At 50.3% G+C, this 24,119-nt stretch overlaps 4 protein-coding genes across 24 annotated transcripts; 2 read left to right on the top strand and 2 right to left on the bottom strand.

Annotated features, from left to right (window-relative positions):
- Window positions 1-1,149: 1,149 nt before the first annotated feature.
- On the top strand, window positions 1,150-4,059 carry COPS6 (COP9 signalosome subunit 6; the record flags this gene model as incomplete). 3 transcript variants are annotated; one of them, XM_080678888.1, is made up of 11 exons in its annotated part: window positions 1,150-1,285; window positions 1,490-1,615; window positions 1,811-1,942; window positions 2,268-2,356; window positions 2,457-2,519; window positions 2,829-2,876; window positions 2,953-3,067; window positions 3,160-3,252; window positions 3,337-3,437; window positions 3,540-3,684; window positions 3,936-4,059. In XM_080678888.1, the coding sequence occupies 10 exons, from the start codon at window positions 1,150-1,152 to the stop codon at window positions 3,678-3,680; spliced, it is 1,044 nt and encodes a 347-aa protein (XP_080535014.1). In that variant the 3' UTR covers window positions 3,681-3,684; window positions 3,936-4,059. The 3 variants fall into 3 exon arrangements, with proteins under 3 accessions (XP_080535014.1, XP_080535015.1, XP_080535016.1); XM_080678889.1 differs by having other exon boundaries at window positions 3,842-4,058; XM_080678890.1 differs by lacking the exon at window positions 3,936-4,059 and having other exon boundaries at window positions 1,182-1,285; window positions 3,540-3,814.
- A 614-nt stretch (window positions 4,060-4,673) lies between these two features.
- On the bottom strand, window positions 4,674-11,738 carry MCM7 (minichromosome maintenance complex component 7). Of its 14 annotated transcripts, none has more exons than XM_080678879.1 (15): window positions 11,577-11,738; window positions 10,327-10,406; window positions 9,852-10,016; window positions 9,561-9,685; window positions 9,306-9,486; window positions 8,868-9,005; window positions 8,407-8,556; window positions 8,117-8,231; window positions 7,913-8,044; window positions 7,642-7,725; window positions 6,955-7,348; window positions 6,601-6,684; window positions 6,073-6,241; window positions 5,219-5,328; window positions 4,674-5,042 (listed from the first exon to the last, which is right to left on the bottom strand). In XM_080678879.1, the coding sequence occupies exons 1-15, from the start codon at window positions 11,605-11,607 to the stop codon at window positions 4,841-4,843; spliced, it is 2,160 nt and encodes a 719-aa protein (XP_080535005.1). In that variant the 5' UTR covers window positions 11,608-11,738; the 3' UTR covers window positions 4,674-4,840. The 14 variants fall into 14 exon arrangements, with proteins under 14 accessions (XP_080535005.1, XP_080535001.1, XP_080535004.1 ...); XM_080678875.1 differs by lacking the exon at window positions 11,577-11,738 and adding an exon at window positions 11,088-11,139; XM_080678878.1 differs by lacking the exon at window positions 11,577-11,738 and adding an exon at window positions 11,062-11,116.
- Window positions 11,739-11,841: 103 nt separating this feature from the next.
- AP4M1 (adaptor related protein complex 4 subunit mu 1) lies at window positions 11,842-15,950 on the top strand. Its single transcript, XM_080677676.1, has 15 exons — window positions 11,842-12,059; window positions 12,160-12,248; window positions 12,630-12,736; window positions 12,816-12,912; window positions 13,044-13,154; window positions 13,241-13,321; window positions 13,525-13,587; window positions 13,688-13,754; window positions 13,860-13,913; window positions 14,040-14,146; window positions 14,247-14,341; window positions 14,687-14,731; window positions 14,975-15,025; window positions 15,171-15,282; window positions 15,466-15,950. Exons 1-15 carry the CDS (start codon window positions 12,002-12,004, stop codon window positions 15,688-15,690), a joined length of 1,362 nt encoding a protein of 453 aa, XP_080533802.1. The 5' UTR covers window positions 11,842-12,001; the 3' UTR covers window positions 15,691-15,950.
- On the bottom strand, window positions 15,877-24,066 carry TAF6 (TATA-box binding protein associated factor 6). 6 transcript variants are annotated; one of them, XM_080677673.1, is made up of 15 exons: window positions 24,008-24,066; window positions 20,730-20,944; window positions 20,542-20,628; window positions 20,284-20,437; window positions 20,015-20,071; window positions 19,791-19,910; window positions 19,429-19,574; window positions 19,245-19,322; window positions 19,018-19,119; window positions 18,729-18,911; window positions 18,152-18,226; window positions 17,900-18,025; window positions 17,169-17,342; window positions 16,709-16,906; window positions 15,877-16,446 (listed from the first exon to the last, which is right to left on the bottom strand). In XM_080677673.1, exons 2-15 carry the CDS (start codon window positions 20,883-20,885, stop codon window positions 16,066-16,068), a joined length of 2,037 nt encoding a protein of 678 aa, XP_080533799.1. In that variant the 5' UTR covers window positions 20,886-20,944; window positions 24,008-24,066; the 3' UTR covers window positions 15,877-16,065. The 6 variants fall into 6 exon arrangements, with proteins under 6 accessions (XP_080533799.1, XP_080533800.1, XP_080533801.1 ...); XM_080677674.1 differs by having other exon boundaries at window positions 24,029-24,058; XM_080677675.1 differs by having other exon boundaries at window positions 23,904-24,052.
- Window positions 24,067-24,119: the final 53 nt, after the last annotated feature.

Here is a 24,119-nt window from a genome sequence, read left to right as displayed (position 1 = left end):
GCTGAGAGGTTTTTTCACTGGGGATTAGAATGAGATAAAATTTTTCTTCACTTTCTCTTGGCCAGAAGACCTCTCTCTCTGCAGGATTTCTCAGGCCCCTTCCTTGGAGGGTTGCTGGCCCTTCAACTTCCCGTTATCCAGGCTCCTATATGGAAAGATTGCTTAATTCACATAAGTCACCATTATCATTGGAAAACATCTCCCTGTACCTGCTAGTTCTGGGCACTAGAGTAGGCTCTGCAGGGTTAAGGAACAGGTCTCTAACTGCTTTACAGAGCTTACACTTTGGGTGAGGTACACACACATTAAAAGAGCCAATCAGATGGATATGTTGGGGTAGCAGGAGCAGGAGTAAAGGCAGTGTACACAACGTAATTGCATGTAGAAATAGGGAGAGGGTTGGAATAGTCTCTTTGCCAGAGGTGAAACTCATGGAATGGAGAGTGCAGGGAGGGTGGGAAGGGTTAAAAATGCTGAGGATGTTCCATACTGTAGGTAATACCAGTGTTTGGAAGAAGGAAAGATATTACATGCAGATGGAGCCACTCAAGACCAGGCTCTACCCCAAACTATTCATCCATTTATTATAAAATTATTTAGGTACTCAAGTTTAAGGTACCGAATTGGTTATAGAGTTACAATGGTTAACACAGCAGAAGGCCCTTAAGTGGGAGTGGGGCGTGTGAAAGGAACAGATGTGAGGGATACTGTGGCTGAAATATGGGGACTAGGGGCCAGAAAAGTAAAGGTCAGGGTCGGCTGGCAGGCAGGGACAGATTATGGGCTTAATCACAAGGAACAACAGCCTGTAATTATTGGAATCGAGAGGGGCTTGCAAGCCACAGCTAGCAGCTTGAATTTTATTCGGAGGGCAATAACATGACATTTCATTCATTCTGCAATAGACTTGGGAGCTAGGCTGTATTATTACAATTTCACTGACTAAGGAGAAAAGGTTGCAGTGGGGTCCAGTAATTTGTTCAGCGCTAGCCGCAGCCGAGAGGTGGTGTCAAAGTCTACGAAAATCTGTCAGCTCCTAGGCCATGCGGGCGCCGGGTTTTCACAGCTGAGAGGGAGGCCAGCCGAGACCTGACTGGGGAACGGCCGCTGCAGCCCGTCAGACTAGGCGCGCGCTCGGGGACACTGCACATGCGCCGCTGCCCGACGGAAGCCGGGAGGGGGCGGGGCCGAGGCCGAGGCCGGCGGGCGCGGGGGAAAATGGCGGCGGCGGCAGCTGCGGCGAACGGGACGGGTGGGAGCAGCGGGATGGAGGTGGATGCAGCAGGTAACGGGCCCCGCGGGGGCGGCTTCTGGAGACGGCCTTCGGGGTCGTGAAGGCCGCCTTCCTGGATCCTGGAAAGTCAGGAGGGCGGACGGAACATCGACCCCTGGGATAACTGGCGGGAGGGATGTATGGCCCGGGCTCTGCGGTGTCCGGGGAAGGACATGGGGCCTGGATTCTCACCTTCTCTCCTTCCTCCACTCTTAGTAGTCCCCAGCGTGATGGCCTCCGGAGTGACAGGGAGTGTTTCAGTCGCTCTTCATCCCCTCGTGATTCTCAACATCTCAGACCATTGGATTCGCATGCGCTCCCAGGAAGGGCGGCCTATGCAGGGTGAGTGTTAAGCCTAATTCTATAACCTCCTCTCGTCAATTCCTCAAATAATGGTCTATTTTCCTGAAGCCAATTACCCCTCGCCCAAATCACCGTTTCCCCAGTACTTGGTTCACACTGACCTCAGACGCTCAGAATATGATTAGGAAGCTTTAGGATTCCTTACCCTCTCCTATGTGTCCTTCTCTTCCCCAGTGATTGGGGCTCTCATCGGGAAGCAGGAGGGCCGAAATATCGAGGTGATGAACTCCTTTGAACTGCTGTCACACACCGTGGAAGAGAAGATTATCATTGACAAGGAATATTATTACACCAAGGAGGAGCAGTGTGAGAGGGGAATAGAAGTGGGCAGAGGAGTGGGAGAAAAAAAAATGAAGTGGGGAAGATGGAGGAGGTTGGGAAGAAATAAACAGGACATGGGATGAGTACTATGGAAAAGTGAATACAGAGTAATTGAAGAGATCTTAGAAAAAGAATACATTCAGGTATTCTGCCCAAAAAAAGTAAAGGATGAAAGGCTAAAAGGGATTATTCTAAACTGAGCCACGATTTGAGGGGGGAGAGGAGAAGCTGGTGAAAATACACCAGGAGTTTCAAATTAAGGAAGGATGGTTTAAAGAAATACTTTGTGCTCTGGCCCCTTCCTCTCCAGTTAAACAGGTATTCAAGGAGCTGGAGTTTCTGGGATGGTATACCACAGGGGGACCACCTGACCCATCCGACATCCACGTCCATAAGCAGGTATACATTGCTCACACATGTGCATGCTGGGTTAGAAAATAGAGGATGAGGGGAAGAAAGATGGGCATTACCACTCTTGTCTGTCGTCTTCCTCTTCCAGGTGTGTGAGATAATCGAGAGCCCCCTCTTTCTTAAGTTGAACCCTATGACCAAGCACACGGATGTGAGTACACTGACTCCATGCTCACTTTGTCATGCTTGTCTATCCTCATGCTTATCTTTTATCCTCATCGCCTTTTATTGTATGACATCTCTATTTAGAGTTGAATCTCCATTCTGCCACTTAAGAGCTTTGTGACTTTGTTAGTCATTTAACCTCTAACCTGCATTTTCTCATGCGTAAATGGGAATAATACCTCCATCATTGGGTTTGATGAGAAAATCTAAAGTGAAAGGGCCAAAGCCCAATTTTTGGCACATAGTATAGGTTCAGGTGCATTTAATGTGAGAGCTGTTCTCCATCTCTTTACAGCTTCCTGTCAGCGTTTTTGAGTCGGTCATCGATATAATCAATGGAGAGGTAATGCCCTCCCTTTCAACCCTCAGATCCTGCCCCTGGTGTTTCCTGCTTTTGACTTTCCTTATGTGCTCCATAGGCCACAATGCTGTTTGCTGAACTGACCTATACTCTGGCCACAGAGGAAGCTGAACGCATTGGTGTAGACCATGTGGCCCGGATGACAGCAACAGGGAGTGGAGAGAACTCTACTGGTAACTGAGGCTGGATGGGTGTCCTTGGAAGTGGGGGTGGAAGGTGTGGTCACAAGCCTTCTCAACCATGGCCTGTCCTCATCCCCCTGCAGTAGCCGAACACCTGATAGCACAGCACAGTGCTATCAAGATGTTGCACAGCCGTGTCAAGCTCATCTTGGAGTACGTCAAGGCCTCTGAAGCAGGTAGGAGAGAGGTCTCCCTGGCACTCTTCTTTCCTGGCGAAGTGACAATATCCTTATCAATGCAGTCACTTTTTGTGCCTTTAGGAGAGGTCCCCTTTAACCATGAGATCCTGCGGGAGGCCTATGCTCTGTGTCACTGCCTCCCAGTACTCAGCACAGACAAGTTCAAGACAGACTTTTATGATGTGAGTATAAAACCCAGGATGGGGAGGTGGGACTCAACTGTTCCTGGGCATGCTGTGAGGGACCTAAATGCCCTGGGGAACTGGTTCTTTCTGTTCCCTCAGCAATGCAATGATGTGGGGCTCATGGCCTACCTTGGCACCATCACCAAAACATGCAACACCATGAACCAGTTCGTGAACAAGTTCAACGTCCTCTATGATCGACAAGGCATCGGCAGGCGGATGCGGGGGCTCTTCTTCTGAGAGGGTACTTGAAGAGATGATGTACAGGGGTCCCTGTGTGCTCCATAAGCCACAACTGTTGGCAGAGGGGAGGGGTGCTACACTCCCTTAGAGAAGGCTGTCATTAATAAAAGGGGAGCAGCTCCTCAGCACCCCTTTCAGTGGCTCTGTCCTCTTGTTAGGTACCCCACAGATTTCTCAACCATCTTAAAGGAGACCCTTGGTTCCAGCCTTGGAGTCCCTTTTTTATCATCAGCTCTTCTCCATACTTTTCAGTTACTGGGGAGTTCATTGCCACTTGAAGTGACTCCATGTCTGGTCAGGTGGACTGTTGAGCAGAAAACTGCCTGCTTCCATCTACACAATCTGTTGTCTTCCTATAAAAAGGACTGCTTTCCCAAACTTAATTCATTTTTTCACAGAGTGGGAAGATGAGGGATATTAAGCACATTTCTATCTGGGACAACTGAAAGCCTTGATCCTATGGGCAGTGAATATTACTGAGGTTTCCCATTTGTTCTAGTTTATATTTGCCTGAACTATAGACAGCTCAGCCTGACGAGGCAGGTGCGCTAGTGTTTATACTTTAGAGATGAGGCCAGGTGATAAGAACATGGGGATTGTCCTGTGCAATTACTTGTGCCAGGCATTACATTTCACATGCCTTCTTTCAGGTCCGATTTCCATTACCCCCTGAATAAGACTTTCAAGTAGGAGTTGGGGTCTAAGGTGGTGTAATGAAGTGTAGAAGCATTTCAGAAAGAAACGGAGAGACTGTTTCATTGCTGTTTCCTCAGAACCTGAGTGGCACCTCAATATACACTTAAGCCCTAAAGAGATCCAGAGAGAACAGTCTCTGTACAGTGGGATTCTCATCTCTCACTGCATCCCATGTCTATATGAATGCCTGGCAGGTACTTTCCTCAGTGCATTTATGGAGTGGATGAAAGACAAGTATGAAGCAAACAGGGTATGCATCTAGAACACACACAATACCTCATTTTAACAAAAGGCAGCAATCTACAAACACTTTATTAGCAAAAGAAATGAAGAAAAGTGCAGCTCAGGAAAAAGAAGGGATCCTCCTTTTCCCTCAAAGGTAATTTAGGCATTTAAAGGAAGGGGGAGGGGAGTTTGCGCACACTATGCAGAGTAGACTCCAGCGTCACAAGTGGTTGGAATCAGACAAAAGTGATCCGAGTCCGGGCAGTATTGACCTGCCAGACATTTAATTCCTCATACTCATCTAGAGCTGCCTGGAATTGGGCAGGTGTGAAACCACGAGATATGCAGCGCTGCTCCGCCTCGGAAAACCGGACACTTCGGCCTTCTGAGACCAACTCACGAACAGTGGCAAATATCACATCTGCTGGTCTTTGGGTCCTGAAGGCAACAAGTGTGGGTGTGTAAGGTCAGGGTACGAACAAGAGCACCCAACATGTCAGAGAATAGTGGTATTGCAATTCTGAAGCCACCATCATACATGTGTCATTGCAGAAGCCACAGGATAAGTGGTCTGCTAAAGAACTCCTGATTTCCTCTTCCATTAAACCACTCACCTAGCTGTTTGTCCCTTGTCACTCAGTAGTGAGTCCTTTGACATCTCCATTAGCCTTATGGCTTCATTCACATCTTCCTTTTCTACTGTGTCCACCATTCGCAGACGTGCCTAAGGGGAAGGTAGGGACAGATGGGAACAGGAGGAGGGGAGTGGAACAGTCAGGGAACCCCCTTCTGTGTTGCCTACTCAGAAAACCAGTGGAGGCCCCCCTCCCCTCCCCTATAAACATCCGCAGTGTGGGGCCGGCACTGTCAGACCGAGACAAGTGCAATGCCCAGGGCAGCGTCCAGCAATTGCCCAAGTCTCCGCCTCTCAACACTGGCCAGTCCCGGTGATCAGCTGTCCTGCGAGGGAGACTAGACCCTTCTGAATTCCAATGGGCTTCCCCCCACCATGACAGATGGAGCTTGGGGAGCTCAGCCAAGAAAGCGATTGGCAGAGAGGTATCCCTGGGGCTCGGGAAGTGCTAGCTCAGCAGTAGGTCAGGTAATCACACTACCTGCACGAACAGCACTTTGGAGCCCCCAGGACTAAGGTCCAAGATGTGAGGACAGAAATGAAGATTTCTAGCACAGGATCTAGGACATAATGAAATTCACCCCACCCACCCCCATAGTGAAGTTTGAGCAAAAAGAAGGCCTTTCCCTCCATGGACGCTGTGCGTGCCCTGCTGGAGCAGCAAGTACCCACAGTGCGGTAGCACGAGAGGACCACTATCTGCACTGTCAGCACTTTAGCCCCAGCAGGGCCTGAGTGGAAGGGAGGCGGCAATGAGAAAGGACAATGTTACTGCAGGCTGCCCAGTAAGTCAAAACAGATAACCCTCCAGCAGAATAGGAACTAGGCACTCACCAGAGCAGTGGATAGTCGCAGAATAGCCAGCAGAGTCCTGGCAGAAGTATAGGTGGCGTCCTTACTAGCCCAAGCCTCTCGCCTCATCTCCACGTATGCTGCTGTGATATAGTCAGCCAGAGACTCTGGCACTGTGGGCTGCTTCTCCTGGCACATAGCTATATATCGTCTGTGAGTTTGTGAGAAAGCAGAAGAGAGATGGAGTATGCTTTTTCCTGTATAAATTTCCCATTTAAGAAAACTCTTGCCCTAGCTGCTTTAGCTTAGTGGATACAGGGTCAGCCTGCGGTCTGAAAGGTCCCAGGTTCGATTCCAGTCAAGGGCATATGCCTAGGTTGTGGGCTGGGGGACCTGCTGGAGGCAGCCAATCAATGATTCTAATCATTGATGTTTCTCTCTCCCTTCCTCTCTGAAATCAACAAAAAACAAAACAAAAAAACCCTCTTGGGATTAGGGAGGAATTTTTAAGTAGAAGATACTGCCACACAAGGTGAAGCAGACCTGTCCTTTCTTACTCAGCTCTCCTACCTCATAAGCTTCATGTCCAAAGGTTCAAACTGGGCGGGAGGCTGCCGACTGTGCTGGTGTACATAGGTGATATGCTGGGCCAACCTGGGAATAGTGGAGGCAAGGAGGAACACTCTTTTTGGTGCTATGCACCCTGTGCCCCAATTCTTATCTTCCTCTTCCTTGGGCTCCATCTCCTCACAGCATGGCAGGGAAATCCATTACCAAGAAATCCTTACTTAGTGTTTCAGCCCAGACCCACCATTTCCCTAAGAATCGTGGAGCCATTTTCATGAGAATTTGAGGGCTTTCCAATTTCTCCTCCCTCCCAATCATCTCTAAGATATGTCTCTTTGAGTGTTGAGCTTAATTCACCGTAGGTCATTGTCTCGGTCAGGGCGATCCTGGATTAGCCAGAGAAGGTCAAATCGAGAGAGGAGCGCGGCAGGAAGCTGTATGTTCTGTTCCAAGCTGCGGCGAGGGTTGTAGCGCCCATAGGCAGGGTTGGCAGCAGCCAGGATGGAACAACGGGCATTGAGGGTGGTTAGAATGCCTGCCTTGGCAATGGAGATGGTCTGTTGTTCCATGACCTCATGGATGGCTGTTCGGTCGGCCTCAGCCATCTTGTCAAACTCATCGATGCAGCACACACCCTGGTCAGCCAGTACGAGGGCCCCACCCTCTAAGGTTAGTTCTCCAGTTACAGAGTCTCTCAGCACAGCTGCTGTAAGCCCCACTCCAGAGGAGCCGCGACCTGTTGTGTACTGGCCTAAATGACAGGGTCAGGAAGACAGGAAACAAGCAGACATGTTTAGAAGGGAAAGGAAGAAGGAAAAGCAAGAATAGGACAAGGACACAAGTAATGGGGACAGTGAAATGAGGCCTGCAATGATCTAATTTACTTGCTCACCAGGCCTTTCTGGGTAAAGATCTATGGGGTGCTGGCACTATCTCCCTTCCCCAACCCTCTCCCACCTTTCAAATCCCAAAAGAAGAGAATAAATGTGGTGATCCTATTCTTGTCTTCTACATTTACCTCCTTCCCCAAGTCCGATTACTCACTGCGGGGGGCCAGGCGATCAATGTAAGACAGGAGCTGAGATTTGGCCACACCAGGATCCCCCATGAGGCAGATGTTGATGTTGCCTGGAAAAAGAAAGCCCCTGTGATTGTTCTTTTAATGCAAGCTGTCCAACAACAGAGAAAAGTATTTCTGAAGCCTTCCCCACCCCCATACTCAGGATCGTTTCTTCTGATCCATTCTAATGCCCATGAAGCCAAGATGCCAACTCTTGCCTTCCCTTGTCAGAGCCTCTTCCCCATTTCCTCTTACCCCTGATTTTCATGCCCCGAGGAGACTGGTCCACACCTCCCACCAGAAGGAGCAGCAGCGCCTTCTTTACATCTTCATGCCCATATATTTCTGGAGCAATGGAGGCTGCCAGCTTTTCGTAGAAATCCTCCTCTGAGGGAAAGTGAAAATTAGGAAAAAAAGTGCTAGGAAGAAACATTCCTAGTCTTTCCCCCAGTCCCTCACCTGCAATTTGCCTCAGCTCCTCCCTGCTCAGCTCTCCAGACCCAGACTCATCATCCTCACTCTTACTCATCTTCACAATCCGATGGGCTTCCAGGTAAGTTTCTGAAAGTAAACCCTTGAACAGGAAAAGACCATGATATGAAGTCCACACTATTCCTTCAGGAAGGAGTTCCTGACAAAACCCTTTGTTCTCTTTTGTTTTACTGTTAAGTTTTCTCTGTGGGTGGGGTGAGAGTGAGTGGGCAAGGGGAAAAAGGTAACATTTCCTCCCTTCAAACCCCCTTTCTTACCTGTACCACCTGTCGGAACCCAGAGCGCAAGATTGGCAAGAAGATACCAGTGACACTGATGTGGTCCCCAGGCTGGGCAATCCGTGTGTTCTCTCCTTCTACCAACACCGTAATGCTACGAGGGATATTTCCCACAGGCACTTGGTCACTCTGGGGGATAAGGGTGCACAGGCAAGGAAAAAGAAACGTAAGGCCCTTTAGGATCTAAGCTCCTGCCTAGGGATCCCACTCTTCTACTTCTTGACCCACCCTAGCTTCAGACTAGCCAACAGGTATACAGAAGCAGAGATCTCCTTTACCTCTCCCCAGCTCAATCAAAAAGTTTCAGTTAAATATCCCTCCTGCCCTAGGTGACTTCTCTACCTCACCTCTTCCTCCTATTCTTTCTTCCACTACATGACTATAGTATTCAAATTGACTCCCAAGCTCCACCTTCCCTGGGCAACACCCCCAAAACTCACATGTTCTTGCATCTTCATCTCCTGGAATTTTATGAATTTGGAGCCACGTGTCTGTAAATATAGTCGCCCTCCTGAACGGTTGGTCTGGCACTCTTGGCTCGGGCACATAATCAGAGGCATGAAAGTGGGAGACTGGATCTAAGATATAAGAAAAGCATCAAAGGAAGTCAGAAGAAAATGAGCCACTTAAGAGTCAGTCACTTGCATCATGTTTTCTCATCACGGAACTGTCAAGAACATCTTGAACTATTCTGGGATAACAGTTGACAGGCACCAAAAACACAAATGGATGAAAAGACCTCTACATACCAGAAAAACAATGAAAGGTGAAAACACAGATGTATTTTACAATAAACAGAGAAAAGGATAAACCTTATAGACAGAAATTCTTACAAAAGACACTAACAAGTGCATTCCTGTTCCCTATTTCATACATACCGGCTGGTAGGTCTCTGCCCCACACTGGTCACAAGTGTAAGTGGCCACCACCATTCTGGGTTTAACTTCAGAGACACGAGTGACGATACCACGCACAGTTACCAATTTCCCTACAGAGTCAGCCCGCACTTCCCGGATCACACGAGGCTTATTACTACTTGGGCCTTGAAAGTACAGCTCACTGAGAGAGAAAACAGCCATTAGCAAGGTCCTGAAGAACAAATTCCCACACCTTTCCCCACTGAGATCACTCACAATCTACGCATGAGTTCAGGAGGGTATTGGTTCTGGGGGCTTCGGGCTGCCCCAGGGTCCCGGCTCCGCTGCTCCATCATCAGTCGGTGCTCAATGTAAACATCCAGGACATCTTTATTTACCACCTATAGGCAGAGGAAGGAAAATGGGAAAAATGAGGGGCAGGATGGGGCATAAAGGTCAGCAGGCAGAAATCATTGCCCTCCTTTCTGCTAGCTCAGAACACATTAATATCTGAGAATCTTCCTGACAGAAAAGTTCCTTGCCCTGAATTTTCTTGCAAACACTCACCTCCCTCTCCTTGTACTGAGGCAGCAGCTCCTGAACAGAATCAGCAAAGAGCCTTGCATATCGCTTGGTGTTCTCACAAATTGAATCCACCAACTCAGGGTCCTCCTCGGCTACATCATCTAGGTCTATGTACATTGCCACTTGTTCCCGATGAGCCAGTCGAACCTGGGGTGGGGAAGAGCTCAGAGTCAAGTTTACTGTGCTCATGCAAGGAACCATCACTGTGAGCTTAGGACAGATTCCAGGTCTCCACAGGGAAGAAATAGTGTGGGACAGCAGTACTCACTTAACCCCCAAAAGACAGCTTCCCAACTCCTAAAAACACCTTAATTATCACAAACATAGTATCATATCACTTACCAAGTATCAGGTACCGCACTAAACATATGTCATTTACAGACAAATGTACTTGTTGAAATAAGCCAGGCCACCTTACAGCTCCTTAAGATGCCATTCCCTCCAATCTTAGACTTACCAACTGGTTCCCATACTTGAACTGCTTCTTGCCAAACTCGTCATCCTGGTAAAACTCTTGTAGAAATTTCTTCACTTTTTCTATAATGTAAATGTAAAATCATGATGATCAACCTTCCTTTCTTTCAGATACCTTTTTGCAAACCCGACAGAAATCTAAGAAACCCACTCTTGTTTAAGTGACTAATTAGTTATATGAACATTTAAATCACCCCACCCCACATAATTCTCCCCAAACTGGGCAGAACTCCTTTCCACAAGTATGTTTTTATCTAAAGAATAAGGGTCACTTGGCAGTTGAAAAATTACCCAACACCCTCCCCCTGGGTAATTTCAGTGTCTGCCTTCGTTAGAAAATCTCAGTGCCCGTTCCCAAAGGCCTCCCAACTCCCAGCAGCAAACTCAAGTCTCAAGGTTCTCAGCTTTTCTTCCATAATTTATCATCCCCCGTTTTCTTTCGGTCCTCTAAACCTATGCCACTAGTCCCATCCTCCACCCCACCCCTCTACCGCCACTGCTTCCGCTCTTAGTAAACAAAGAAGCACATGGGCCCAGATGCTGCCGCCTCACGGCGAGGGATTCCTCCGCCCAGGGGGAGCCGGTCCGGCAATTGGCCAGCTGGTCCAGGGCCACTCCGTCGTCCCCATCTTGGCTCCATACTACCTCCTCTAAGACTCGCACTAAACCCCCTAATTCCAGGCACGACCCTGCTCTCGGCAGCTCTCTCGGAGGCTACCGCGCGGAAGGACACTGTTTACACACGGAGCTCCCTCCAAGGCGTCGCGCAACTTCCGCCCGCCTTCACTTCCGCTTGTAGGTTGGACTAAAATGGCCAATCCCCGCACGCAGCGGCCCAAGTCAGCCCGCCCCCGGGGCTTCGATGTCCAGAGAGGACGCGGCTACTTCAGAGTGCCTAAGCGCGCGGAAGGTAGCGGGGTCAGGGATGCCCGATTCTACGCCCTAGATAAGACCTGAGGTCCCAGTCTCTCCAGGCGCTACCGTCTCCACTCGAACCCCCAACGGGACTATCTGCCGCCCCCACTCTTTTCCCGAACACCATCACTAGCTATTCTCCGACCTCGGGTCTCCACGTGCCTCCCAGGCACCGTGTGCCTTAGCCACGCCGCCTCTGGACCCCGGCTCTGGCCTCGCGCGCCGAGCGGCGGCCCCCAGGACCCTAGCTCACACCAACAGGTGCTGGCCGGGATAGTTCCCGCGCCGGACGCCCCTCCCAAGCTTGCAAACCCTCACCTTTCTCCAGCGCATAGTCCTTAAGTGCCATCGCTGCTGAGGACCGTGCAGCAACAGTTGGCGCGCTCAGAGTTCACTCTCCCGTAGCAGCGAACGTTCCCGCTGCAGACTGTGGCTGACCAACCGAAATTGGCGCGAAACGTCGCCCAACACGTGACCGGCGCAGCCGCGTATGGGCCAATCCGATAAGAAGTCTTCTGTCCCGCCCTCTCGCCGCGGGCCCAGCCTCGACCAGTCACCAGGCGAACTTGGGCTGAGTGACGGGGAAGCGGCGTGGGTTATGAAAGAGGCAGGTTGGGAGGGGTGGGGCAGGCGCCGGATTTCCCGCGTCAGAGGAGAATCGGTCTTAAAGGGCCAGCCTACACGCGTCCCTTTGTTTGGGGCTGCCGTCCCTTTCCTCTCCTTGTCCACTCTGCAGAACGGCCATGATTTCCCAGTTCTTCATTCTGTCCTCCAAGGGGGACCCACTCATCTACAAAGACTGTATCCTTGACCCACGAGTCCAGGGGGGAGGCTGGGGTAGGAGTAGTGTCCCAGAGCTAGCTTGTGTCTCTGGGTCCTTAGCTGTCCTTCAATCTGTCAGTCCGTGGGGACAGTGGCGGCCGGGATGTGGCCGAGCTCTTCTACCGGAAGCTGACAGGACTGCCTGGAGAAGAGTCCCCGGTTGTCATGGTAACCAAAAGGGGGTTGGAGTGATATTCTGGCAGGTTCGGGTGGAGGGGACGCTTCCTCCCACTCGGGCCTGTGTCCTTGAGAGCTTCCCATTGGGGTGGGGGCCGTGCATTCCTCCAAATAATAATACTGAGGGAGGTTTATTGAGCGCTAACAATATAGCAGGCACAGCTCCTCACATGTCTCAATCCTCAGCACCTCTGAGGAAGGAACTCTCATTAACTCTACTTTACACTTGGGGAAACTGGGCCCTTGGGAGGTTTCTAGTTCGCCCGAGGTCGCACTGCTAGGCAGTTGGGGAATCAGGGTGCCAGCTAAAATCTCCTGGGCCCTTAAGCACAACTCTCTTCCTGACGTTCCCTCCCCCCGCTTCTGCCTCAGCACCACGATGACCGTCATTTTATTCACATCAGACACAGTGGTCTCTATTTGGTGGCCACGACTTCAGAAAACATTTCTCCCTTCAGCCTCCTAGAGCTGCTCTCTCGGTGAGGAGGGCAGGGCTGGGCAGCTGGGTGTTGGGGTGTGACAGGAGGAAGAGATGCACACTCCCTTCTTTTTCCTCAGGTTAGCCACCCTCCTGGGCGATTACTGTGGCTCCCTGGGAGAGGGGACCATCTCCCGCAACGTGGCTCTTGTCTATGAACTCCTGGATGAAGTATTGGTAAGGTTCAAAGATTTCCTTCATTATCCCTGTACCCTAAAGATCTATTCCTTGATTGTGAGGCTAAGTCCACTCCATTTCACCTCTTTTCTCCACTGACCACCCTAAAACTGTTCTTCCTCTGTCTGTAGGATTATGGCTATGTACAGACCACATCCACAGAGATGCTGAGGAATTTCATCCAGACTGAGGCTGTGGTCAGCAAACCCTTCAGCCTCTTTGATCTCAGCAGCGTTGGCTTGGTGAGTAGAGGGAAAGAGGACCAGGAGGGAGAAGGTTTGGCAGGGGTTGTCAGACCCTGAGGACTGATTGTTTGGGTGCTTTGCAGTTTGGGGCTGAGACACAACAGAGCAAAGTGGCCCCCAGCAGTGCAGCCAGCCGCCCTGTCCTGTCCAGCCGTTCTGACCAGGTGAGGGAGACTAAACAGGTTCAGACCCTTTGATTTTGTTTTAGGGGATCCCAGAATCAAAGATCCCTGCATATCTTTCCACCTCTTGTAGATTTGGATAATCCAGTCCCTTCCTATACCTCGTGTCCCCAACCCTGGCCCTAGTGTCCACTGCTCTGTCCACTATTCAGCCTCCAACTACCCAAATGCCCTCTCTTCCTCAGAGCCAAAAGAATGAAGTGTTTTTGGATGTGGTTGAGAGACTGTCCGTACTGATAGCATCTAATGTAAGTTTGGGCCCCCAGCACTGGAGCTGAGGACAGATAGTATCTGGCAAACACATTTAGGGAGGTCATCTCTGGGCATTAACCTCTCTACCACTCTCAGGGCTCACTGCTGAAGGTGGATGTGCAGGGAGAGATCCGACTCAAGAGCTTTCTTCCCAGTGGCTCTGGTGAGAAGTCTGCAGGTTGGGTCTAGGGTTGGGTTTGGGACAGACTTCTTGGTGGGGTTTGTGGTGCTATTTGGTGGCCTTTTCTGATGTCCTTTTTTCTGACAGAGATGCGCATTGGCTTGACAGAAGAATTTTGTGTGGGCAAGTCAGAACTGAGAGGTGAGAAAAAAGTGGGTCTTTGTCTCCTACCAGAAGTTGCATGGAGAGAAGTTAGAGACAGATCCCTACCCCATCCCTGCTCTTTTCTCCCAAAATATGGGTTAGCAGAGGAGTCTTTCTTTCTAGGTTATGGGCCAGGAATTCGGGTGGATGAAGTCTCATTTCACAGCTCGGTGCAACTGGATGAATTTGAGTCTCATCGAATACTCCGCTTGCAGCCACCTCAGGGCGAGGTCAGGATGGGCTGGCCTAGCGTATTCCATCTACCCAAGGGAAGGGAGGCAGTTCAGGTGTGAGGGGATCAAACTGATCTCTGTTTCTCCCTCATCTTAGCTGACTGTGATGCGGTACCAACTCTCAGATGACCTCCCCTCCCCACTTCCCTTCCGACTCTTTCCCTCTGTGCAGTGGGACCGAGGCTCGGGCAGGTGAGGCCATTTCCAGTTCTAGAATTTCTCTGGAACCCAAGTCAGTAGGTAGATTTATTGTGGAGGGTTGGTGGTTAGTGGGATAGGTTACAAATTAGAAAAAGGCACCCTCCCCCCAAGTGGACTCAGCCCCATGAACACTAGTGACTAAATGGAGTCGAGTAGATTTCAGCCCTTCTCTCTCCTTCCTTCAGTACACATCTGGGGGCTAGTGAGATGCCAGTAGGATATGGCTAGAGCAAGCATGTCAAACTCTCGGCCAGTGGGCCGCATGCCTCGTTTGCATGCTGGCCACGAGTTTGACATGCGTGGGCTAGAGTAACGGTATTGTATTCTCTCATCCAGGCTCCAGGTTTATCTGAAGTTACGATGTGACTTGCCCCCAAAGAGGTATGAGTGGGAGTAGCCAATACTAGTTCAGCTATGGGGAGTAGGAGAAAGGGCCCAGATAGATACCTGTTGCTATGGCTTTCAGATGCAGTCACCAGCCTAGGAATCACTTTAGTTAGAGGCTTGAGAGTTTGGGAAGGGGGTGGGGTGGCACTTGTGCTGAATTCCAGCTGTGACATGAATTAAACGTGGAGACAAGTCATTACCTTTCTGGGGCCGACTCTGTTCCTTTCATGTTTGCAGCCAGGCTCTCAATATCAGGCTTCATCTTCCCCTGCCTCGAGGGGTGGTCAGGTTAGTGTGTGTGCATTATGGTTTTACCAGCTTCCCTGGACGACAGGATGGAACTGGGGAGGAGAGTATACATATACTGTGGGGGTGGAACTGGCCCGCCCCGGAGGCAGTCTGGGGCTGAGCCTAGCATCTTTCCAAACTCCAGCCTGTCTCAGGAGCTGAGTAGCCCGGAGCAGAAGGCAGAGCTGTGCGATGGAGCCCTTCGCTGGGACCTGCCTCGGGTGCAAGGAGGCTCTCAGCTCTCGGGCCTTTTCCAGGTATCAGCTGCTGATTCTCTAAGGCCCTCCGCTCCCTCCTCCATTTTCAGCCCCAAATCCTCTCTCCTAATATAGTTACTGCATTGTTCCCACTAATATAGTCATCTTCCTGGCCCCGGGGCTCCCCTTTCCACCTTCCTCTCTGTCTTCAGCACTCATCCCTCTGCCTCTATCCCTCCACAGATGGAAGTCCCAGGTCTTCCTGGGCCTCCTGGTCAAGGACATGCCACCTCAGCCCCTCCTCTGGGGCTGGGCCCTGCGAGCCTCTCCTTTGAACTTCCCCGGCACACGTGCTCCGGCCTCCAGGTTCGCTTCCTCAGGCTGGCGTTCAGACACTGCAGCAATGCCAACCCCCACAAGTGGGTGCGACACCTAAGCCACAGTGATGCTTATGTCATTCGGATTTGAAGCTCCCCAAACAAGGATATGGGCAGAAAAGATGGTGGCCTGTGGTTCAGGAGGACGATACTGTCTTTTCCATCTTCTGGCCTGTGGTAATGGATCTGGCTGGAAGAGACCTAAGTCCTAGAGACCACGAGGGCTCAAAAGGTTAGATCCTTCCATTGTATTGGACACAGGAAGGACTGAGGTTAATCACAAGTTACAAATCAAACTTTTATTATGAGGAGCTGGCTGTACAGTATCTAAAAAGAAAGTTAAGGTGAGGGAAGCAGATGACTACTTCCTTCCACCGTGTGTGTGTGTGTGTGTGTGTGTGTGTGTGTGTGTGTGTGTATAGAGAGAGAATCTTGGGAAGAGAAGATTGGCAGATGTGTGACAGCATCAAGGGGCAGGCTGAGGTGAGCCAGATCCAGGGGGCTGGGAGCCATTAGCCTTTGGAGTCCCTGGAGCTGGAGGAGGGCTATCTCCAGCTTCCTGTTTTCCCCCACAGAGGGCACTGCCCCCAAGTGGGGAAGGGGCTGAGGATTGGGGAGGGACCGGGGAAGGGTGGGAGGTGGGGCCTCCTTTGCCATCCCCTGTTGGAGGAAGAGAGACCACTATGTACTTCTGGACACTGCCAGGGCCAGAGGGGGCAGTGCTGGGGGGTGCAGCTGTGGCAGTGGAGACCAACTTGACAATGGGTTGCACACTGGGGACCGTAGTAGTGACAGGAGAGGTGGTGGTGGAGCCTGAGCCAGGGGCGGAGGTGCTGAGGGACAGGACCTGGGGGAAGAACGGAAAGTCAGTGTCTGTTATCTTGCATCCTCACTACTCCCCAGACCTGGGGGAATACCTCACTTGCTCCAACCAAATAATCCTCTGATTCATCCTCAGGGGGAGAAGCTGTGGCCTTTGGGGCCCCTGGGAAGTGCTCCTTCTAGCTCCTGTTTTGGGCCCAGAGGTGACTGGGCTCTACTCTGGGGCCTCTCAGGACAGCATGGTGACATGCTTCCCATCATCCCTGGTCCCATAGGACTCTACATACCTGTTGGGTGGATGAGGCACTAGAGGACGATGACATTACAATAAACTTGGTTGGAGGAGGGGAAGGCTGAGGTGGAGCAGCAGCTCGTGCAGACACCAGTGTCTGGACGGGCAGTGCGATGGAGCCAGGGACCTTCAGCAAGCCAGGGGTCCGAGGGCCAGGTTGAGGGGCCTGAGAAAGGGTCAGCGTGGGTCGGGGCTGTAGGAGGAAGAGGCAAGAAGAAAATGTCAGCATCTAAGAAAAAGGGCTCGTCTTGCTCCTGAGTTGGTCTCACTGGGGTAGGGGTCTAACTGCCTCCAGAATTTTTGACTCAAAGGGCCCTGGGTTTTAAAAAATTCGTGCTCAGCATGGGCATCCCTGTAATTCCACATCCCAATGCAAAATAGGGCTCTGTCCCCCTCTCGTTATTCTTCATTCCTCCTCTCCATTTGGTCACCCTCCTCCCTGGACTGTCACCGACCTGAGTGATGGTCAGAGTGGTCCTGTTGACCTGTTGAGCCTGCAGAGCAGCTTGAGCCCGGGCCTTGACCACATGGGAGCAGAGGAGGGGTCCAAGGGACCCAAATTCTGCCCGATAGGCATCCTGATTGTCAGGTGGTGGGCGCAGCTTTGCCAGAACAGGGGCACAGTGCTTCTGTAGAGATAAAGCCAAAAAAAAAAAAAAGCAGGTAGGAAGAGGGCTGGGATTCTCAGAAGCATGGTGAAGGCGTGAAAAAGGGTATTACCATTTCAGTATATTCTTGTTGAAGGCCAAACTGCTGGCATAGCAGTGTGTATAAGGAATGCTATGGTTTTTCTTCGTAAGAAAACATAGGCACCAATTGGTGTGAACAGAGAACATGCTAAATACCCTGGTAATATCTGAGAGGTAGTTTTGGTCCATAGGGCATTTGCCACAGAATGGGCCACAGCGATGCAGAAGCATGAGGGGTAGGCCAGTCTGGAAGCCTTGAGAGTTAAGACCTCTTTTTTCTTATTTAACTCCTTTGTGCCTCAGTCTTTTCCATCTGCTAAATAGTATTGGACTCTGAGGTTTCTCTGAATATGAGGCAAGGATGGGATAAAAGATCACATTCTTGAATAAAAGATCACATTCTTGCTAAACATTGTACGTGTGTGTGTGTGTGTGTGTTTGGTGGGGAAGGAGGATGAGTGGGAAGAAGCTGGGGAAGGGCAGGGGGCTCTGGTCACCAGGAGGAGGCTCTGCACGTGGTCAGCTCCAATTCGGTCAATGTTGCTCAGCACAGGGCCATCCAGGACACTTCGGATCCGCTCCCCCTCCTGCTGCAGCCGTGGCAGAATCAGAGTTTTAATCACCTGTTGGAAAGGAAGGGGAGAAGCCAGGGCCCTGGGGTCACCACAGAGTCTCCCAGGTGGTGGGCTATTGCCCACTATAACCTCATGATGCCGCCCTCCCCCAGTGCTTCCCCATTGGGGCCTGACATCATGTCCCAGCTCGGCCAGGCCTGCGATGGAGCCATAACGTGTAGTCCATGGAGTCTTCTCGTCCACCCAGCTCTGTAAGGGGATGGAAGATAAATCCAGGTAAATGGGCCTGAAAGCCTAATTGCTAAGGACTCAAGTCTCATAAACATACTTTCCTTGTAGATCATTAAGACATTACAGATATATATGGCATACGGCTCAAGTCCCATTCCCAATCCCTCTGCCCTCTGCCCCTTGTTTTCTTTTTTTTTTTTAAATATATTTTATTGATTTTTTACAGAGAGGAAGGGAGAGGGATAGAGAGTTAGAAACATCGATGAGAGAGAAACATCGATCAGCTGCCTCCTGCACACCTCCCACTGGAGATGTGCCCGCAACCAAGGTACATGCCCTTGACCGGAATCGAACCCAGGACCCCTCAGTCCACAGGCTGACGCTCTATCCACTGAGCCAAACCGGTTCCGGCCCTTGTTTTCAATTTCCCCCCACAATTGACCCACCACTGCTCTCACTGTCCTGGTGACAACCCTGAGGTAGAGATGTGAAAGGGCTTACATTCCTTGTTCTGGCTCACCTTGGTGAAGGTCTTGGTGATCCGGGACTGGATGTTGTTAGTGGTTGTGCTGAAATGCTTGCAGATCTGGGCCACCAGGCGGGCAGCAAAGTCCCGGAGTGCCCAGTGATTGTCCACATCTGGCCTCAGACACAACTGTCTGCTCACGATGCAGGTCATCACAGCTGGAATCAATTCATGCACCTAAGAGAGAAGTGATAAGGCAGCTAATTATGATAACTGGCTTCCTGTTGGTGGCAGTGAGGTCTCCAAAGCCTGGGATAAGAGGTGGGTAGGCAGGACCACTCACGTATTTTTCTAGATACAGCGTAGGGTTGTCCATCAGTGCCTTCACCATGCGCATCAAATAGATGAGCAGGGCCAGGTTGTTCTGCACCACGTTCACACGGACCTATAGGAGGGAGAAGTGACAGGGCAGGGAGACACTTTAGATGAGCTTCCCCTGCCAACTCCTCACCCGCTGGAACCCAGGGCCTTGACCACATGGGAGCAGAGGAGGGGTCTGAATCCTCTCACCCCCTCTGAGATGAAGGTGCTGAATCGTGGCAGCATCTGATAGAGCCCTGGGTCTGTTGCGATGCTCTGAAGGGCTTCCTGTGGGAGGAGGGGAATGAGTGAGGGGGGCAGATACCATGGGAAGAATTTGTGAGGCCTCCAAGAGAAAGCGTCTTGCGGTAAAGGCAGGGTGTTGGGGCCTCACCGCTCTCTTGGCTTCACATGACCCCACACAGGCTTCAGTGATCTCCTTGTAGTACAGTTGCTGCTCCACAGACAACTCATGGATACTTCGGGGCTTTAATCGAAAAGGGCCCCCCTCCAGGAGGGGTGGTGCCTTCTTCTCTTTCCCTGTGTAAATTGGGAAGATGGGCTTGAAAAAGAAAGCTCCAGAAGAGGCCTTGGTATCAGAGAAACCTTGACCCTCTACTCACCTACCCAGGGAGACCTGGCTTCCCTTACGCTGCTTGATCCCTTCTGGGGCTTTCTGGCTGACCTCACCAATTCACCAGTGACTATCTGGCTTTGGGGAAAGAGCCAGAAGAGGCCTGGCCTAGCAGGACTGACCTTTGCCATCAGCTGGAGAAGCCCCTTGACCTTTGCTTTTCAAGGGTCCATCTTCCTCCTGGCCTGGCTTTGCTGACTTCAGGGGTTCTGTGGCCTCAGCCTTCTGCTGTTCTTTGGGAGCTGGTGGGAAAGCAGTCAGTTGCAAGAGTGTTGAGAGAGGTAGAAGAAGATGGGGAGGGGGTGGGGGGAAAGGCAGAGGGGTGGGCTCTGGGCAGGGAGGTTACCTGGAGGTGGATTCTCTGGGATAGCTGGCTGGCAGCCTTCAATGCTCAACCAATGAGCTGTGAGGAAGGAAGGTATCAAGTTGAACTGCTGGACATGAATACTAGTGAGTCACTCCACACTAAGGAATGTGTGTTTTCATTCCTGTTCCCACTTCCTGCCACTCACCAGGGATCTCACACTGAGGGTTTCATCCTTGTGAGTCTCCTTAAACCTGTAAGCATTGCCCCTCCTTTCCTTGCCCTGCCACCCCGCTCTCCTTTCCCCCAACCTTTGAGGCAGACGTCCAGGGGCACCCGGGGCAGAGGGGTATTGATGATGTCGCTCAGGTCAACCTCCTTCTCCTCATAGAAGTAGAGTTCCCGGCCCCCACCAGAGGCAAACCGGAAAGGAATGAACTCTTGAGCATGGAAGCCATACAGTGGCTATCTCAGGAGAGAGAGAGAGAAAGACAGCAGGATGAGAAGGGGGCCCATGGAAGGACTGTTCTCACCCCCCTGCCCATCTCAGTTCTGTGTGTCCGAATCACCTCAACATTCTTTAGCTTCAGTGCATAGTCAATGTCACTGGTGGTGAGCTTCTGCCGCTTCCCCATGTGCATGAATTTTAAGGCATCCTGGGGTGGGAGAACAAATGTCAGCCTGAGACCCCGAGGAGGAAGAGGGCCTGGGCATCCTCCTCAATACACTGCAGGACTGGGTAGAGGGGCCAGATTACCTGTGCAATCTCCTTGATGCGGTAACTGACTTCATCTGTCAGCAGCTGACAGGTTTCTTCCTGAATCTGGGCGATGCCCATTGATTCGGCCACCACCTTCATTGACTCCGAAGGCAGCACAGTATTGCTGAGCTTCAGCTTCTTCTCCTCAGCCATTCTGGAGCTCTTCCTCCCTCCTCTGAAGGATGATGCCCCAGGGTGGAGAGATGGAGACCCTGGCAGGGGATGGGGGGGCAGAAGAGATAAAAAGAAATGTGAGACCCAAAGTAGAGGGGCTGTCTGCTCAGGAGAGGCCACAACAAATGGAGGACAATAAGGATGTGAGGAGGGAAGAATTCGTGGGTACCTTCTGTCCATCCCCACATGAGCCAGCATTGGGTGTAACAGAAGGAGGTAGCAATTCGATCCAGTTCAACATAATTTATTGAGCTCTGATTCTATGCCAGGCACTATACAAGTGAGGTATAATAGGAATGATCTTGACCCTCAATTTAAATACCAGCCTTAGCATTACTGTGCTGTGTTACTAGGGCAGGTTACTTAAATTGTCCCTGGTTTGGGTTTCCATATTTCCATAAAATATGGAAAACACTTTTTCCCTAGGTTGTTTTACACATACTTTCATCTCTCTTGTCTCTTCTTGCATTATTACTTGACACAAATACAGTACTGGTTAAATACAACTCTCCCACACTAAGCCTATATTCTTGTACAATTCAATATGATGAGAAAAATACACAACCATCATGGCTAATTACCACTTTAAATTCATGGCCATAAACTTCAAATGGGCCCTTATCCTGCCAGACAAGCATACTATAACTCAATGCACTCAGTTTCCCTCGGTCCTGTGTGACAACCTTTCTCCTTCCTCACTTTTGGCCATCAGAAGGGAGGGACCTCCAGACTTTCACCATGTCTACCCACCGAGTAGCACTGGTATCCACATACCCTGCCTTCCCACCTGTTACTATAAACTGTTCATGCCTGTCACCACCTCCAACATTGTTCCAGTGTTTCTCCCATCTCCCTCTATCATCAATTTCTCAACCTACCAGATCATTTCCATCAGTCTACAAAATGCAGTTATTTTTCCTAGCTTAAAAACAGCTTTAAAAAGGAAATTCTGACACATGCTACAACATGAATGAACCCTGAGGACATTATGCTGATTGAAATAAGCATCACAAAAAGACAAAAATGGTATGATTCCACTTGTGTGAGGGTCTTAAAGTAGTCAAACTCAGAGTCAGAAAGTAGAATGGTGGTTGCTAGGGCTGGAGGAGGGGGAATGGGAAGTTATTGTTTAATAGGGACAGAATTTGTTTTACAATGTGAGGAGTTCTGGAGATGGATGGTGGTAATGGTTACACAACAATGTGAATGTATTTAATGCCACTAAACTACACTTAAAAACGGTTAGGATGGTGGGCTTTATGTGTATTTTACCAAATTATACATTAAAACAAACCTTTTACTTCACTTTCTCTATATGTTATACCCCATTTTTTCTCCTCCTTGCATTAAAGCTCCCTCAAAAAGTTGTCTTAACTTTGTTTCTAATTCTCCTCTCCTCTCTTGAACCTACTCCAATTAGGCTTTTGCCCCTTTAGGTCCCTGAAACTCTCAAGGTCATGGATGACTTCACATTGCCAAATCCAAGGCCCACTCTGTCCTCATCTTCTTTCACCTCAAAGCAGTACACAGGATAGTTGACTACTACCTTCTGAAAACTTTTTTTTTTACTCCACTGTGGCACCAACCTCTGGTTTTCCTCCTACCTCACTGGCCATTACCCCTCAGTTTCCTCTTCTGGTTCTTCCTCCTCACCTGCTTAATGTTAGAATGTCCTAGACTCAGTCCTTATACTTCGCTGGCTACACTTACTTACTTGGTGACCACAACCTCTCTGTTTTCAGTATCACTAATAGGGTGATGATGGCCAAATTTATATCCCAGGCCCAGAGCCTGCATCATCTATAACCTGGATAACTTCAATAGCCTCCTGAGAAGCTCTTCCGGCTTCCACCTTGCTCTTTACTTCTACTCCCAACACAGCAGCCAGAGTGATTCTGTCAAATTATAAATCAGATTGGGTCATTGTTCAAACTCTGTAATGGCTCCCCATTTACCATCCAGTAAAATCCAAAATTCTTATTATGGTCTACAAGGCCCTCTCTGCATTACATCTCTGACCTCCTTTCCTCCCTCTTCCAGCTTGATCCAGCTCCACTGTTCTCCTTGCTGTTCAAACCTGATAGACCTGCTCTTGCTTTATGGCCTTTGCTATTCCTTCTGCCTGGAATGCTCTTTCCCAGATGGCAGTTTGACTGCCTATTTCCACCACCCTATTTAATACCACACTCCACCCCCATCCTTTCCCTCCCCTTGGCATTTAACATCTAATATATATTGTTTCATCTTATCGATTATCACCACACCTCCTCCTCCTGCACCGTATGAACAGAGATCTTTGCCTATTATGTTCACTGATGTGTTCCAAGTCAGCAGACTGTTGCCTGAGACACTGTAAATATTCAATATATATTTGAATAAATGAACGAACTGTGAGGATTAGAGATCTAAGTGCTCAATGCATACTCGGTACCAGTATTATCAAGATGAACAAGTACAGACCCAACCTTGGAATCTACTGTTTGGCCAACAGGAAAGGAGCTCGCTTAAAGCTGGTACTAGGAAAACTGATGTCAAAAGTGTTTAGGACTGACTGCGGGATGTAGGTGGGGGCTGGTGAGGACGTGCTGAAGGCATGAGAAGATGGAGACCAAAGAGAATTTGATTCTTCTCAAAACATATCAGCTCTCCTCCACTTTGGTAAGTCTTATTTGCCGGGAACACATTTATTCAACACATACTCGTACTGTGCCTGGAGCCGTGTGTACAAGAAGCGGTCGTGTCCCAGTGTCCTGGAGAACTACTAATCCATCAATACCCTGCCAGAAAAAGCTCAAAACACCCGAGAGCCCCTCAGGTCAGTGGAGTCGGCAGAAAGGCTTCACAGAGGATTAACTTGAGCTAGAGCCAACAGGAAAACGGGTCGAAGGTCCCCAGGCCATGGGTCCAGCTCGAAAGGAGCAGAGAGCCCACATCATCCCTCATCATCCCTCCAATGCAAACACACAGAGTCCCCACGCGTACGGACACACAACCAACCGTCCTCTTCCTGGTGCCCACACAGGCCCGTCAAGGAGTCTAGGCCATGGTACCACTCGACCCCCTCCCGCCAGCCGAGCGCCCCAGGCACGAAAAACTCTCACCGCCGCCAAAGCGCCGCTCACCCGGCGCTCGGCGCCATGTTGGCCCCGCCCCCTCCCAAGAGCCGGTCCTGGCAGAGAAAAGGAGCAAGTCCCTACCCTTTCTCTGAGCAGG

The sequence above is a fragment of the Plecotus auritus genome (assembly GCF_963455305.1).
Source record: "Plecotus auritus genome assembly, chromosome: 7".
NCBI lineage: Eukaryota > Metazoa > Chordata > Mammalia > Chiroptera > Vespertilionidae > Plecotus > Plecotus auritus.
Note: the sequence above shows the minus strand (reverse complement) of the source record. Positions and strands in the feature narration are given on the sequence as shown.